The sequence below is a fragment of the Talpa europaea genome (genome assembly GCF_964194135.1).
Source record: "Talpa europaea genome assembly, chromosome: 11".
Taxonomy (NCBI): Eukaryota; Metazoa; Chordata; class Mammalia; order Eulipotyphla; family Talpidae; genus Talpa; species Talpa europaea.
The window spans coordinates 21150726-21168473 of NC_140078.1; the positions used below are offsets into that span (position 1 = coordinate 21150726).

Sequence of the window (17748 nt, forward strand, 5' to 3'; positions counted from 1 at the left end):
CCGCTGAGCCACTGGGAAAGCCCAAAGAGTCGGGTATTTTTTGAAGGTGCAGTTGACAGATTTGCTGATGGTGTTATGAGAAACAAGAATCAAGGATAACTCCAAGGGCTTTGGTTGTAATTACTGGTAGAATTACTATATGTTGGAATGGGGATAATCAGCAGTTTGGATTTGGGCGTGTTCAATATGAATTTCTTTAAGGTGACTAGTAGAGATGTTGAGTAGATGGTTGAATAACTAAGTGTGTTCATGTGTGAACTCTGGACTATAGAAATTTGGGAGCTGACAGTGTATGTTAAATTGACAACAGCCAATCTTTTTCCTGTCTCTATAGATTTGTGTATTCTGGATGTTTCCTAGAAACAGAATCGCACAAGTGTTCATTTGTGATTAGCTTCTTTCACTTAACATGATATTGTCAAGCTTTATCTGTGTTGTAGCATAGATTGGCATTCTTTCATGTTTTGTTATTCATTCATCATTTGAGGTATTTGCACCTCATCTGGTGCTTTTGTATTTGTATTGTTTTTCTCTTGTCTCTTTTGAATAATGCTGGTATGAATATTTGTGTATGAGTATTTGTGTGGACATATGTTTTCATATCTCTAAGAATGGAATTCCTGGGTCATATGGTAATTAACCTGTTTAACCTTGTGAGGAACTGCCAAATTGTTTTCCACAGTTGCTGCACCATTTTACATTCCTGCCAGTAATGACAATAATTTTGGGGTTGATTTTGCCTTTTAGTAAAATAAGAATTAAAGTCCTCAGCTGAGATGGAATATCAAGGAAGAAGAGTACTTGGGTTTGAGGAAAGAAGATAAGGTATGAATTTCAATTAGGAGAGTAGAAGAGGGATTGGATGTGAGAAAGGTGGTAGGATTAATGGTGCCATTAAGTGCCACAAAGTTCCCACTGGAGATTGGTAATCAAGGAATTTTTTAAGTAAGCTTTTAATTTTAGAATAGTTTTATATTTGTAAAAAAATTCCAAAGATAATATAGAAAATTCCTGTATATGACACTCTTAGTATTCCATACTATTAACATATTAATAGAATAGAAATGTAAGGTACATTTGTAAAAATTAATGAACCAATGTAAGTGTATTATTATTAACTGAAGTCCACGCTTTATTCACATTTTGTAAAGTGTTCTCTTAATATTCTTTTTCTATCCCAAGATTCTATCCAGGATGCATTACATTTAGTAGTCATGTCTCCTTAGACTTCTTTTGGTTGTGTAAGTTTCTAGATTTTCCTTGCTTTTTATTGATCTTTTATTTATATATTAGTATGCATAAATATGCAGTTATTTATTTTATACTTTGAATTATATTCCCCCAAATTGAAGCTTCTTTGATTCCTTCTTTCCACCCCATCATCTGGCACCTTCACCTGCAGAATCTAATTTTTTTTTTTAAGATTATTTATGCATTCAAGAGCTGGGGTGTAGGCCAGAGGTGTGTGGAGGGAGGTAAGGGTGGGGGTTGGGGAGGGAGAAGATTCATCAGAGACAGAGTGCGGGGCAGAACGGGCATACTGACTGAAATACACTGCTGAGAGGAGCAGTGGGCGAGACAGGAGAGGTCTGCTGTGCCATGTGGTTTAGCTCCTTGGCTGGGGATCCAACTCGTGCTTCAGGTGGCTGCTGATAGCTTGAAAGTGCTGAGACTTAACCGCTTGTGCCACCAGGGAGGCCCCAGAATCTACTTTCAGATTCTAACACTGGCTGCTACTTTCATCCTGACACCCTGGCTCAATCTCCCTTCTCCATTCCCCTGTCCCCAACTGTGGATCTATGGATTTCAGCAGTACCTACCTAACAGGTCTCCTGTAGCTGTCTGAACTGCACCTTTTCCTCAGACTCTTTCCTGCTCAGCAGTCAGTGGTAGGCCCTGGATTTAAAGATATTTTTTGTTTTATAAATTTTTGTGGGCATTTAAATAAAGATTCAAGGCACTGAAATAAGAAAACAAAGATGCTGTATTTTTTTAAACTTCATTTATAAGTAATTTCTTGTTGAAGTATAACTCATATTAGAGTGTATACATGTTTTTAAATATTTATTTTATCGCATAGAAGAACTGGAGTGTAAGTGAGAGATACAGGGGTAAGAGAATTCACCAGTGACAGAGTGGGGAGCAGAACAGTTGGATCTACTGAAATACACTACTAAGGGGAGCAGCAGGCGAGAGAGGAGAGGTCTGCTCCGCCATGTGGGTTAGCTCTCTGGCCAGGGATCGAACTCAGACTATTAGTGCTGAGACTTAACCCCTGGGCCACCAGGGAGGCTCCCTAGAGTGTATAGATCTTAAGTATGTCTCTTTGTAGACTTTTATACATGTATGCACCTATGTAACCACCACCCAGATATAGACACTTGGGGCACTTTTATAACCTTTTTTCTCCCACCCAGTCACCCTTCCCTTCCCAACCCTCCCAAATTACTATTTGTGGTTATCATTTAAGGTGAGAATCCTCAGCATGTTGGGTGTATTCTCCATACATGCTCAGTTGCCTGGGCTCAGGAGTGGAGCATGTGGAAAATCTGATTCACCTGCGGTTGGAATATTTTACTATGCAGAGAGAGAGGGGCCAAGGAGTTGAGGGTGTGTGCAAGGAATGTAGATTAGAAGATGAGATTTCCAGGATGAGAATGAGGATAAGAACAGGCCGAAGGACAGCATGACCATAAGTATTCAGAGCTCAGAGAACAGGTGTGTTCTGAGAATCCAGAGAGGGAACAGATTAGGAATGATAGGCGATTAGGCTGAAAAGAGAGGTTTTAAGCAGGAGAGTCATGGTCAGATCCCTCTTAGGAACAGAAGAGGAACAGAAAAGTAGTGGTGTTTATTCAGTCACCAAATATTTACTGAGTCTCTATATTGTCATTTGTGGGTACCTTTGCAGGCTTAGGGGTTGGTTGTAGGTAATGATTATACAATTGTTGCTGGTGAGAAATGACCAGGGTAGAGAGGAGAGATGAATTCAGGACATTTTCAAAAATAGAAGTGTTAAATGTTGATTAATGGAAGTGGTGAAGGGATAGGGAAAGAGTTAAGGCATCCAAAACAGCACATTTTCCCTGTAGCTTAATAGTCAACCCTTTGTTTTTCACTAAATACAACTTCCATCACCAGGTCTCCAGCAATGAGTGGGGATGACATAATTAGAATGTTACTTTTGTGCATGCAAATCTTTTGCTTCTGTTGTGTGCCTTAAGCCAAAATAGAGGCCTGTTCTGATTCTTGAAGTAAAATGAATGCTGTATGTTTGCAGGAATATTTTTTAGGAAAGAACCACTATAAGGCTGTTAAAGAAAGCCTTAATTCCCAACCTCTAAGGGAAAATTGTGGCAAACTTAGGGCTAGCCACCAGGTAGACTGTTAGTTGGCTGAGACAAAAGACAACTCTGTAGATGTGCGTCACTATGAGGACACTTACGTGCGAAGTCATATTAAGAACAGAAGATTAATTTCTGTGCTGTGCTGCGGGCCTACAGTGGCTGCAGGTTGGAGCCTCTTTGTCTTTGCAGTTGAGTCTTACCTGGCTAGCCTGCCAGGGGATTCCTGTTGGGTCCTCTCAACTTCTCCTGTGGGGAGAGAAAATAAAAGCCTGTTTCTAATCCTTGTGTAATGAAAATCGCTGTGATTTGTATATAATATCTTAGGAAAATTACAGAATATGTAATAATACTATGGATCCCAGTTCATTTAATAAAACTTTGTATTTTTTAAGAAAAAACAGAGAACAGAAGCTCTTCACTGGGTTGAAACACAATTTGGATACTGAACTTGGTTACACATTGTCCTAGTTACTCTCATTTTTTTTTCCCCAAAATTTATTTATTTATGCATACAAGAACTGGGGTATAGGCCTGAGGTGTGGGGAGGTGAGAGGATTCACTAGAGACAGAGTGGGGGAGCAGAACAGGCAGATTGACTGAAATACACTGCTGAGGGGAGCAGAGGGTGAGATAGGAGAGGTCTGCTGCACCATGTGGGTAGTTCCCTGGCCGGGGATCTAACTCTTCCTACAGTGGCTGTGGACTACTTCATAGGTTGTTTTTTAACCTCTTGCACCACCAGGGAGGTCCCCCAGTTACTCTCTTTGAACCTCCATTTCCACAGATGAGAAATGGGTGCAGTGTTGATAACAGCTCCTTAAGTCCTCATGGGACTGTAGTTAAGATCCAGCGAGATTCCTTGTGTAAAGGCAGTTTATAACCAATAGAGCTACACACCACACGTGACTGAATGCTGCTAACCCATTGGAATGGTAAATCAGAGGGAAGTTGTTATCCTTTCTGGTTCCTTGTTTTTTTCTTTTTTTTCCTCTGTAATACTTCTTCAGCTTGTATTTCCTGTATGTGTTGGGGGACCAAACAGATTTTTCTGCCAAGCACTGTCTGGCTGCTCTAATTTAAGCATGTGCACAGTGTGTGATATTAGGCAGTTTAATTTTACTTAGCTGAGGAGTAAAGAGTAGATACTGAGCAGCAAGCCTTCCTGGGACTTGAGGTCGTTCACTGTGGAAAAGCCAATATTGTATCATTATGTTAGTCCTGGACTGTTCTCTGTCTTTCTGGACATACACATGGAGTTAGTCCCTCTAATTTGGTATGAACTTCACTCTCTGAGTGACCTCTCCTTTTCTTGGTGGAGCCTGAGGGTAGCTTGGCTTATCTGGTAGCTTAGAGCAGTGTTTCTCAAACTTGAAAGCAGGACTGGTGCCTCCAGTCTATATACTATGTTTATGGATCCCACTTTCAAAAACCACAGCATTCTGGCAGAGTGCTACAGTGTGTTAAGTTACTTATTGTGTTAAGTTACTTATTACATTTTCTCAAAATTTAGTTTCCTAAAACAACAGTGAACATTTGGTACCCTTTCAGTCAGTGTCTGTAGGTGGAGAATCCAGGAACAGCCTAACAGGGTCTCAGGATCTCATGGTATTGTGATTCAAGGTGGCTCACTCCTGCCACTGGAAAGTTGGTGCTGTTACTGCCAGAGGCCTCATAATTACAAGTTTCTTGTGACATGAACCTCTCATGGGGCACCTATAATGTTCTTATGACATAGCACATAGCTTCCCCAGAATGGGGAATTCAAGAGAGTGGAAGGCAGAAGCAGCAGTGCTTTGTGTGTGTGAACATTTATATTACAGAAAGTTTACCATTTTAATCATATTTAAGTGTATAGTTCAATGACTTGAAGTACATTCACATTGTTGTGCAACCATCACCACTATTCAGAATGTTTTTGACTTCCCAAACTGAAACTCTCTACTCATTAAACAATAATGCTCCATTTCCCAATCACCACCCCAGTAACCACGTTTCTAGTTTTTGTCCCTGTGAATTTGACTACTCTAGGTATCTCACATGAGTAGAATCCTACAGTATTTGTCCTTAGTGATTGACTTATTTCACTTAGCATAGTGTTCTCAAAGTTCGTCTGTATTGTAGCATGTGTCAGAATTTCATTCCTTTTAAAGGAATGAATGAGTAACACCCTATTTTTGTCAGGGTTGTGCTTAATGACAAGTGAGTCAATGATGGACCACATTTGCAGTGGTGGCTATACCACTTAGGTTTGTGTAATTATGATGTGCAATGACATTCTCTGATGCTTACACAGTAATAAAATAGCCTAATGATACATTTCTTGGGCATTGTTGTCTCTCCAATCCATCATTGTATTCTTATTGTTAATTGATGCATTACTGTATCACATTTTCTTTAATTATTTACACTTGGGTTGCTTCCACTTTTTGGTTGTTGTGAATAATGTTGCTCTAAAAATTGGTGTAAAGTTTCTTGTTTGAGTACCTGCTTTAAATTCCTTTGGATGCATGCACAGGAGTGGTATTCAGCAGTGCCTTTGATGAGCCAAACTTGACATCCCACACTGTCACTTCCACTACATTTTAGGGGAGGATAATTAGCTTCCCCCATTTGAAAAAAGTGTTGAATTTACAGACATATTTAAAGTCACTACATCTGTCTGTTGGGAGTGATCATATAATGCCAGGTTAATTGTACACATGCATTCGTGTACACACATACCCACACTTTACTAATGCTTGATTATATGGTGGTTATCTTGGTTAATGCATCTCAACCTTTTTCATGTCTTTGCTTACTTGTAACCTATTTGTGGCTTCTCATTTGGGAAGATCTGATAAAGATGGTCCAGATCATAGATAAGTACAATAAAACATTCTTTATGGAGACCTTGTAGAACAGTAACTCTGGTCAATATCTACTGGTCCATGAGCTGCTGTTGGGAAATACTCATTTAGGTCCCAGCTGCTGGTGCATGCAGTAGGTGTGGAGTTCATAAGGTTCCTGTTCAGCTCTTGTACAGAGTTGTGCTTTCCTTTTTCACCTTCAGTTTCATGCACTTCCTTTTCCTCTTTTGTGCTTTTCTTCTGTGCATAGGCTGATTTATTCATATTGTACATTCTCTCATAGATACTAACCTTCCTGCTTCCTTGATCACCTGGAAAATGTCTTCTACTCATGTTTCAAAATTGAGATTAAGTTTCTTCTTTAAACTATAGTTGTCTTGGCCTCTCCTCCTTCTAGACCCCTTCCTATCACCCTCTACCCTACAATTGACCTTTTGCTTCTCTGTATCCTACTTTGCCTTAAGTAGTTGTTTGTTGCACTTGTGTTACTTTATTATTATTTGTGTTTATATCACACCCATTTATTCCCTCTGAGGATGCTGCAGTGAATAAAAGACAGATGCCTTTAAGGGTGTCTGTTGTCTCCTAGAAACAGATCATAAACAAGTAAGCAGAGGAAAAAAATGAAATATTTAAAGATTGGAGTAAATCCTATGAAGGAAGCAAGTGGGAATCTCAGACTGGAAGGAGATGGGGCTTGTTGTGATAGTGTTGTCAGAGGTTCTGAGACTGCAGGAGTTTGAGGCTGTTGCCTGGGAGCGTGGTCAGGGTGTTGTGTTTTGGGTAAAGGGAGCTTTCCAGGGTATGGGAAGGTATGTAGTATGTCTGAGGAAATGAATGTCTTTTTGTATAGAGTCTGTCTCTCTCTATCAGCTGCTGTGATCATAATTCTTAATAGATCTGGTATTTTCAAACCCTGGCATACTTCCTGGCCCAGAGTAAGTACTCAGAGAATGTCTGTGGAATTAATGAATTTTTCTTCCTCTAATTTTTGTCCATTCTTTTTTTTCCTTTATAGTTGATCATAAACTTATCATAGTAACTTAGTTTACTATGAAGTTTAGGTTATCTGTCTTTTCCAAATTGAATTTTGGATAAATATGAGATTCTGATACATATTGACTTTTGGAAGAGCTGTTTTGTGACTAATTTTACCATTATGACTAGAACATGTGTACATACCCCGTCAAATTTGACAATTCCCTTACTGAAATCTTTTTGCTATCTACAGTGTGGATAGTATTTTTTATTTTCATGTTCACCCTAGTTTGTGTGTACATTCCTATTGCTGTTTTGTGACTGTAGGTATTTATCATAAAATCTTTTGAAAGTACATTTCATGAACATTTATGGAATGCTGTGTGTGTGTTGTGTGTGTGTGAGTGTGTGTGTGTGTGTGTGTAACACCCCGGAGAAATTCAGACATTTGGTAAACACTTCTCTTTGCCTTTCGAGGTTCAACCCAAAGTCTTTTTCTCTAAGTCATTTTTCCAATCCTTCAGGAATGGATAAAAAGTTTAAAGTGGGCTCCCACTCAGTTGTTGCCTCTAAGAAAGTTGAGCAGAGTAAGTAGGTTTGATTAACTAAGGAAGATTAGGAAGTGAGCAGTAGGACGTGTACTTTAATTTAAGAAGGGTCCATTTAGGTGCTTAACAGGGGAATAAGAGAGAGATACAAAAATACAGACCCTCCAGTTCAGTTCAGGCCATGAAGAGACAATACTTCTTTTCCATCTGGTCCTGGTTATGGGATATAGGCAAGTTGGGTAATTCTAGGGCTGTACTCCTTTTTATTCCCTTCAGAAGTCAAGATTGTTCTTGGTTTATTTGCTTGTGGAGAGGGGTGGGGATCCCAAGGAGGTTACCAAATTTTTCTTTGGACCCTTGCCATCCTAGATTGGTCATTTATTTTATATCTCTAGGGCGCAGCAGTTTGTCTTAGAATGCAAATGTGGACTATTTTTACATTTTTATATTTATTTCTCAAATTTAAACCATTTTATTATTCTCTAAAACCCACACCAGTTAATAGTCATTCCCTATTCCCTCCTTCCCTTAAGGAATGTTTGTTGAATAATGGGATCAATAAGACATAGTTTCTGCCCTGTAAAGTGCTTAGCAATCTAGTTTATATGTGCCATTTCAAAATTCTATTTGTGACTTGAGTTTGAAATGTTTTTATTGAGTCGAGCTTTTTCTTCAAACAAAAACTATTGATTTAATACTTAATTTGTACTTGATGACTTTCAACTCTTACTTGCTAGGCAAAAAATGTCAAGGAGTAGGATACTCGATCAGGTAAAAAAACTTAGACTATTGGAAAAGGTATATAAAGAACTTTATTTTAGGAAAAGTCCCAAAAGTAGGCAGTTTCATAGAAAATGAAATAAAGTTTTCTAGCATTCTATGAGGTCAGTATAATCTATTACTGAAACTGGGCAGTAAGGTACTAACACAAGGAAACTTGGACAGATTCTACTTACAAAAGGACACAAACTTGTTTGCAGAATACTTAAGAACACCAAACAGATACTTATTAAATGAATGACACACATAGTCACACATGACTCATTTTAGTAGGGCAATGATAATTTAAACTTGGAAATCTATTATTTCATTATATATTCATAGAGGTAAAGAGAAAAACTATATAAATAACTATCTTGACAAAAGGCTGAAAATTCTCAAAATCATTTTTTTTTTTTAAGATTTATTTTTTTATGCATAGAAGAGCTGGAGTGAAGGCCAGAGATGCGGGAGTTGAGAGGATTCACCAGAGACCGAGTGGGGAGCAGAACAGGCAGATGTACTGAAATACATTGCTGAGGGGAGCAGTGGGCAAGACAGGAGAGGTCTGCTGTGCCATGTGGGTCACCTCCCCGGTTGGGGATCAACTCGTACTGCAGTGGCTGCAGATAGCTTCACAATGCTGTTTTTAACTCCTTGTGCCACCAGGGAGGCCACTCAAAATCATTCTTGATGATCCTTTGTAAGTTGGGTATAGAGGGAAACTTTACAAAGTTAATTGAAACCTTTACAAACTTTATATTTAATGATAAGACATTGGAGACATTTTCATTTAAGAAAAGGATACTGACTGTTAGTTTTCAACATCATCTTAGAAGCACTAATCAATATGATCACACAAACAAAATAACTGGCAGTTATCAGTATTGAAAGTGAGACTACATAGTCACAGTGCCTATGACTATATTGTCATAAGATAGTCTACTTGGGAAATGTAAGGGAATTAATTGATAAATCATTGGATAGAGTTTGAAGGTTAAAAAAATCAACAGTGTAACTAGATACACAGTGATAATGATACTTCTATCTCTTTATCTTGTAACCACTCTACCCCTTGTTGGTCCCCTGTTTAGTTTCTGTCTTTCTACTAGCATTTTAAAATTTATTTAAAAAAATTTTAAACTTTTAATAAGATTTATTGGCAGATGAGGAGCAGCACAGAAAAGTTTTCTGAGCAGAAAGGAGTCCTGAGGGACTAGCATTTTTTAACTTAAATACAAGTAAAAACAAATTATTTCCCTTGTTTGTTAAAAGGTTTTATAAGATATGCACTATTTTGTAGCCTGCTTTTAAAAAACTTAATGTCTTGGGAATCTTTCTATAGTAATTCATAGTTTTTTTTCAAAAGCTGCACAATGTTTTCTTTTGTGGCTGTGCTAAGAAGCATATAAACACTACAGTGAAGCAATTGGTTGATATCTGCCCGTTAAATACACTGCAGTGAAGCAATCGGTTGATATCTGCCCGTTAAATGCACGGCGGTGGGGCAGCGGTTGAGCGCTGGGTTGCGAAGCTGCCCGTGGCCTCTGCGGCGCCGGTTCGATCCCCGGCTGCTCCCTGGCCACCAGAGGAGGGTCCCACATGGCGCGCAGACCTCTCCTGCCGCCCGCTGTTCCCCTCAGCTGTGTACTTCGGTCCTTCTGCCTGCTCTGCTCCCCACTCTGGCTCTGGTGAATTCTCTCGCCCTCCCGCACTTCTGACTGTGCCCAGTGCATGTATAAACAAAACACACAAACAAACAAATAAATAAATAAAACATGCCTCTATTAAAAAAAAAATGCACTGCAGTGAAGCACTTGGTTGATATCTGCTCGTTAAATACTTGAAAAAGTATGTTCAAGTGAAAGTATTTTTACTTACACAAATATTATGTAACTAAATCATTGTAAAAATTCACACAAGCATGTCTCTTGGTCATTCTTTGTCCTTCTACCCTACCCAGAGCTAGCTTGTTATCAGTATGGTATTTAATACCTACTCCTTTCTGACTATGTCCATTAGAAATATGACTCCCAGGGCCTCCCCCGTGGCGCAGCGGTTGAGCGCTGGGTTGTGAAGCTGCCCGCAGCCTCTGCAGCGCCAGTTCGATCCCCGGCTGCTCCCCGGCCACCGGAGGAGAATCCCACATGGCGCGCAGACCTCTCCTGCCGCCCGCTGCTCCCCTCAGCAGTGTACTTCGGTCCTTCTGCCTACTCTGCTCCCCGCTCTGGCTCTGATGAATTCTCTCACCCTCCCGCGCTTCTGACTGTACCCAGTGCTTGTATAAATAAATAAATAAATAAATGAATCTTTTAAAAAAAAATTAAAAAAAAAAAAGAAATATGACTCCCAGCTGCATTTTTTAGTTTGGAAACTAGAGTCTCATCAGTGACTGTTAGTTACACATTGAAGCTGAAAATTCTCTCCCCTTTCCTGTCTGTTTAGATTTCCTTCACATTTCCTCTTTTGTTAACCTTGCCACATTTTTTCCAGCTCCCCTATAGTTGGCCAAATAATTTAGGATGAATGAAATAAAATTACTATTTCTGTAGATAAAAGGGATGATTATCAGTAGTTTCTGGGGGTTCCATTTAATTGTTTAAAACTTAATTGGTTCATGTGTCTGATTGACTTCAAGGGCTGGGGCCAGAACACACATGTCTGTAATCCAAAAAGACATGGAATGGACCACATTAAAGCCACTTACTAATTTTGTTAACTAATGAAGCTGAATTGTCCCCAAGGCACCTGGCAGTTTGGTCCACCAAGTCTTACTACATTGATCTCTAAGATATTCTTCACTGCCACCCTTTTCTCTAAAATGCAGTTGGGTTCCTCATTTCCTAAGAGTGACCTTCATTCTTGTCACAGTTTAGAAAAGTGAAGAAACATTTTTTCCTGAAAACCTGTTTGACTCTTTGGTTATTGTTGAACCTCCTAGAAAGGTTTGTGTAGGTTTTAACAGACAGTGGGATGCTGGGGAACTTTGAGTTGTTTTGAGCATGGAAGAAGCTTTAGGCTAACTGAGGGCTCAGAAGTCCTTCATGTCCTGAGTATGTGCAGTGGGGTCGCTAGACTAGGAATTTGGAGTTGATTTGGTGTGTCCAGACCTAGCGTACAATTAGGCACTGACCGGTGCAAATGTAAAAGAACTTGGGGTTTGTCCTGAGGTTGCCAACTTATTATTTTATCAAATAAGGATATTTAAAATGCATTTCTAATTATATACTTTTTATAGTTCATACTTGCTCATGGAACAACATTCAAAACATACAAAAGGATATATATTGAATAAGTTTATACTTCCTCTCCAGTTCCTTAACTATCCAGTTCCTCTCCCAAGAGGCAAACCGGGTTGCTTGATCATCCTTCCAGAGATAGCCCACGCATTTAAAAACAGGTATGAAAGTATTGGCTCTCTCCCTTCCCCCAAACAAATGGTAGTGCATTCAATACCATTTTGTATCTTGAGTTGCTTTTTATTTCCACTTTTCATAGAGATCCTTAAAAATCACTATATAGAGAGCTGCCTCATTCTTTTTTTAATAATTACATAATAAGAATATTACAAACAGTTACCATTGTTTTAATTTAAGACGTATATTTAAATATAAAGAAGAATGTGATTTTAGTAAAGAGGAAAGTTCAGTAAACTAAATAAATTTAGTTTGCTGAAGAATTAATTCTGTACTTTAGGACAAAGACCTGTGTTTGGAAACTATTGCTGGAGATAGTAAACCTTAAATAAAGAACTTTGAATAGGAGCGTATTAGGGACAAAATAATATCATTTTCGAGGGGTTCACTAGTTTCTCGTAGACAATGAATGAAAGGGCAAGAGTCATATAATTGAAATATGTATGTCCTCCTTCCCATTTTACAGAGTATAGTTTTAGGAAAACTTTTTTTGTCTCCTATAGTTATACTATTCAGTTTATCAAATGCACAGTTAATCTGCTAAGACATATCTATAGTAGCTGTATGCCCATTTGGTTGGTTTAGGGAGACTAGTTGTAGACTAGCTTCCTTCTGTTAATGTTTTCTGAAGAATTAATGTATGCACATAGTATCATAAGGGATTTTGAAAAACATACCCTGTCAGTCCAGTGTGAGAAGTACCCACATTAAATGATGGGGCCCTGAACTTGGAGATTAACTTAAATTGGAATAAGTGGCTAGAGTCTGAGAGCCTTGGGATTGAGGAATTCACAAGACATGTGATCTTTGGGAAAAATAGGGTGAGTGAATTCATTTGCTGAACCTTTATTGAATGCCCAGTATGTGCAGTCTGCTGTGATAGGTTAACTCCAAACAAACTGCTTAGAGGATACTGGTGTAGTATTGAGTACACAGTATACAGACATAAGGAAGCAGGCCTGTTTATTTATCTATCTATTTATTTATTTTTAAAGATTTATTTATTTATTTATTTATACAAGCACTGGGTACAGTCAGAAACGCGGGAGGATGAGAGAATTCACCAGAGCCAGAGTGGGGAGCAGAACAGGCAGACGGATGAAGTACACTGCTGAGGGGAGCAGTGGGCGCAGCATGAGAGGTCTGCGCACCATATGGGACCCTTGCTGGCAGCCGGGGCTCAAACTGGCACTGCAGAGGCTGCAGGCAGCTTCGCAGCCCAGCGCTCAACCGATGCGCCACCGGGGAGGCCTGGCCTGTTTGTTTAGGTAGTACATATTTATTAAGACAGCAGTTTCTGTACTAGCTTCTGGATACAAGAAAGGAAGGAAATTGTACAAGTTCAAGTTGTAGGGAGAAAATACAGGTAGAATCTAAACTTTCTTAATCTAGAATAATAATCTGATTGATAATCTGATTAATTAATTAATATATAAATATATTTAAAAGAACAATAACATACACTGTTGTTTTTGGTTATTGGGTTGTCAGAAAAGTCATGATACCTTTTTGCTTGAAAAACAAAAAATATACGTTACGACTTTTCCAAGAACCCAATATTAATTTTTGGAGTGAGCAATACATTTATATGGTTGAAAAATACAAAGTATTAAAAGCTGTATTACAAAAATTATCCCTCTCATTTTTGCCTTCACCTGTCTCCATATAAAGTTCCCCTCTTGTATCAGTTCTGTTTAAATGCTGGAAACAGAACCACTCTGAGTGTTTTAACCACAAAAAGATTTGACACAAGAAATTAGGTATTTAAAAATTGTTGGAAGGGTTGGAGGAGTGAGACTTAAGTGGGGGGGGGGGGAGGGTTTGTTGAACTTACTCATTTGGAAGACTCACCATTGGGTTGTAATCTGGAGGTCAGGAAGTCACTACTGCCACTGCCATCCCCGCTGCTGCTGCTTGACACTCAGAAAGCTGGTAACTAGGCATTAGATCTTTGTTATTGTAGATTAGTACATCAGCCTCATTGGGAGCTTGTTAAAGATCTTAGGCTCTAGCTCCATCAACTGACTCAAAATCTACGTTTTTAAACAAGATCCTCTGATGTGTGATTTGCATTACATGAAAGTTTGTAAGACTGCAGTGGAGCACTGGATCTGGTCACTGCAGTAACCTCTAAGCCTGCAGGTTTCCATGACCGTCGTTACCAGCTGTAAGGGAGTCAGGGAAATTTAGTTGTTGATTTTCCCAAATCTCAATCTAGAAGGAGGGTGGAATATGGAGACTGAAAGAACCCATCTACTGAAGTGACCTTTCTTCCATAGGTAACCATTGTTAGTTTCTTGTGTATCCTTCCAGATATTTTATGCATATATAAGTATGTATGAATATGTATTCTTTTTCATTCAAACAGCCAGTAACTTACAGTACACAGCATTGTGTACTTTGCTTTTTCCATCTAATAGTATATCACGGATGAACTTTCTGTATCATGACAAAGAACTGTTTTTTTCCCCCCACAAGTATGTAGAATACTACATGGTATTCTACTATATGAATTGCAAAATTTTTGAAATTCAGCAATCTCATACAATCTAGGTTGCATGGTTAGTCTAATTTATTGGCATGTGTAAAATATAATCTAGTTGTTAAATGTTTGCTTCCTGAAGCTTTCTTTGTGCTTAGGTCTTGTGTGTATGTCATCACTTGTATCCTCCCTTCACTTTACATGAGGGAAGTCAAGCTCTGAAAAGTTAATTTAATAGTTTGTAAACTATAGAATATCGAGGTCGGGATTTGAGCCCCAACTCTGTTAGCCTCTATAGTTTGTGACTTGACACAATTACGTAGAGCCTTCAAATACACTTTACTTAGTACTTTGGTAACCAGCTCCTCTGGGAAAAGGTTTGAAAGGGTACTGTTTTGGGTAGATATTAAAAGAATTTTAATTTCTTTTTCCTGACTCAGGTATCCAGCTCACATAGAAGATATTGACTACGAAGAAGGAAAAGTACTCATCCATTTCAAGCGTTGGAACCATCGTTATGATGAGTGGTTCTGTTGGGATAGTCCTTATTTACGCCCTTTAGAGAAAATACAGCTGAGGAAAGAGGGCTTACATGAAGAGGAAGGATCTTCTGTGAGTAACAAATCTGGGAAGTTCTGTAATGAGCCACATAAGCCTTTGGGCAGTTTATATTCCAGCCTTTGCTGTTCAGTGTGAAACTGGGAATCAGTCCTTATTTAGGCCTGAAGATACAGCTCTGAGATCTGCATGGCACCTGGGGCTCTTGAGGAATCCCAGTTTCATCTGTTTCTATGATATGATTGATACGGCAGTTCATAAACTAATTTGGTTGTGACTGCACTGATGGTGAACAGATCTTATTTCTTTCTTTTATACCAGTATATCCCTTTAGATCATTTTTTAAGGTGCTATGATATCTTATCCTTTATTAAGCAATCATTTCATGTGGTACACTATGGAAGCTTCATATCAAGCTCTTTATAAGCCCTTGAAGCTTCAACTTGGACTTGATTAGACTATATTTTGGTTTCCTAAATTTCATCACTATGCCTGGAGTTTTTACTGACTTCAGAATGAAGGGTGAAGTATTAGTTTTGAGTTTTTTAAATAGCCGTTGAGACATCTGTGGAAATCCTGCCACCTTTATATTTGACTCAACCCTAGATTCTGTTTTCCATTTTAATCCTGCCCTGTAAACTTGAACTCTTGCTAGCTTTTTTTCCTTCCCCAGTTTATGATTGTTCACTGTTGTTCAATTTGATTGCTCAATATTTATTCTACCAAATATTAATGCATATTGTGTTCTGGAAAAATAGTATGAAAAATTAAAAGTAAATGGGTGTTTCCTTTGGCAAAAGACCCTTTAAGAATGTGGGTGGCATTAAGTGGCATGAATGCTGCTTCTCTGAAGATGAAGTAGCCTCCTTCCTTCCAGCTTGTACACCATGTGTGTTTCCTGTTAATTCTGGGAACATAGCCTCACTTTCAGAGACAGTGTAGGATTATCATCAGTGCTCTCTTGCACCTGCCCAGAACTCCATGACTGGAAAAAGTCTTGTTTCCAGACCTTTTGTTTTGACTCCCAGTGCCGAATAGCAGAAACATCTTCCTCTATGGCATTATCCATCTCCCTTTCCTATTCTTGTCAATTCCAGTCTCTTTTATGAATTCTGATACAGTGAATTCAGTTCATATGATAATGGATTGGTAATAGGATTTTTTTTTTTAATGTTTTCTAGGAATTTCAAATAAATGAGCAGGTCCTTGCTTGCTGGTCTGATTGTCGTTTTTACCCAGCTAAAGTCACTGCTGTTAACAAGGATGGTAAGGCATTTATTTGAATTTCAATTGTTTTTGCTCAGCCTTAGGGCGTAGTTTATAATGTTTGATAATGTATTTTATAGTTTGTTAATATATTTTCAATATGTGCTGTTGCCTAGGAATGCTCTCATTTCAAGTTAATCATGGTGTTAGGATTTAGGAAAAGATTATAAATGGTGAGAAAGCTGGATTGAAAAGGGAGATTAAATTCTTTGCCTCCTAAATTGTGGTCATTGTTTCATAAGACAGTTATGGTTCACCTGCACTTCACTGGGAAGTGTGCAGATTCTTGCTGTCTGTGAATCCCTGATATAATTGATGAAATAAGTCCCTAATACTCTTTTCACTTATTTGTGAATGGCCTAGAGATGAGTGAGCACCAACAATCATTTATTTTTTAAAGATTTATTTTATTTATGCATACAAAAGCTGGGGTATAGGCCAGCTGGAGTATGGGAGGGGGGTGAGAGGATTCACTAGAGACAGAGTGGGAAGCAGAACAGGTGGACTGACTGAAATACACTGCTGAGGGGAGCAGTGGGCGAGACAGGAGAGGTCTTCTGTGCCATGTGGGTCTGCTGTACCTGGCTGGGGATCGAACTCATGCTGTAGTGGCTGCCAATAGCTTGATAATGTGCTGAGATTTTACCCCTTGCACCACCAGGGAGGCCCCATTTCTTAAAAATGTTCTTTTTGGGTGCAAGGTGATAAGGGTGGTCTATAATATTGCTAGTTCAAATGTAGGTGCTGGGATTTACAACACTGGGTTGGGATGCCTTTGCCAGATTTTAGAACATGTAGGGAGTCAGGACAGGGAATTTGACCAAAAAGAGGCTCATTTTACTAGCACAAGGGCAAGAGGAGGGTTATTAAGATAATATATATGGTTAGTACCCTAACACTCAGAGAATAGTCCCTGCATCTAAGGGATACCTTTTTTTTACATTTTCTATCAGAATATTAACTGTATGTCTGTGATCTATGCAGACTATTTAGGGTAATCAAGCCTCTTAATGCCATGGATAGGGGTGACTTTATGGCCATATTGACTTTTCATTCAGTTATTTATTCAGCACTCTGTTAAATGCTGGAACTTGAACTGAAAAAGGAGTTTTGTCTGAGAATGTGTTGAAATATTTAAAAATACACATTTGTATGTAGCAGACATTTCAGTTTCTCTTTCACTATATTCACTATATTCACTATATTCCCCACTCCCATCCCTTCAACTACTAGACCAGTGTGTGTTAACAAATAGATGTTGTAAGTCTTGTACCAGATGTATGTTATTCTTAGAACACATTCCTCTTGCCTGAGATCACCAAAGCAAGTTTGAATCTTCTAAGTTGTCTAAGAATTACCGATCCACAAATTCATGATTGACTAAGTCTTTTTGAATAGACCCTTGTTTTCCTGAATTATTTTTATAAGTTTGTGTTCAAAATAAAATACATTGTTATTTTATGTGAATCACATTAACCTTAAAAAACTTATTTTAAAGGAAAACTTACATTTTATTAAACTATTTAAATCCTTTAAGTAAAAGACAGT

At 38.5% G+C, this 17748-nt stretch overlaps 1 protein-coding gene across 1 annotated transcript in view; it reads left to right on the forward strand.

Annotated features, from left to right (window-relative positions):
* PHF20 (PHD finger protein 20) overlaps positions 1–17748 on the forward strand; it is a gene marked incomplete at its 5' end in the record, with an annotated part of 80934 nt that overhangs the window by 11026 nt on the left and 52160 nt on the right. The window contains 2 exons of the mRNA XM_084246817.1: positions 14817–14988; positions 16116–16200. Of these exons, the coding sequence (XP_084102943.1) occupies positions 14817–14988; positions 16116–16200 (257 nt within the window). The remainder of the gene's footprint in view (positions 1–14816; positions 14989–16115; positions 16201–17748) is intronic.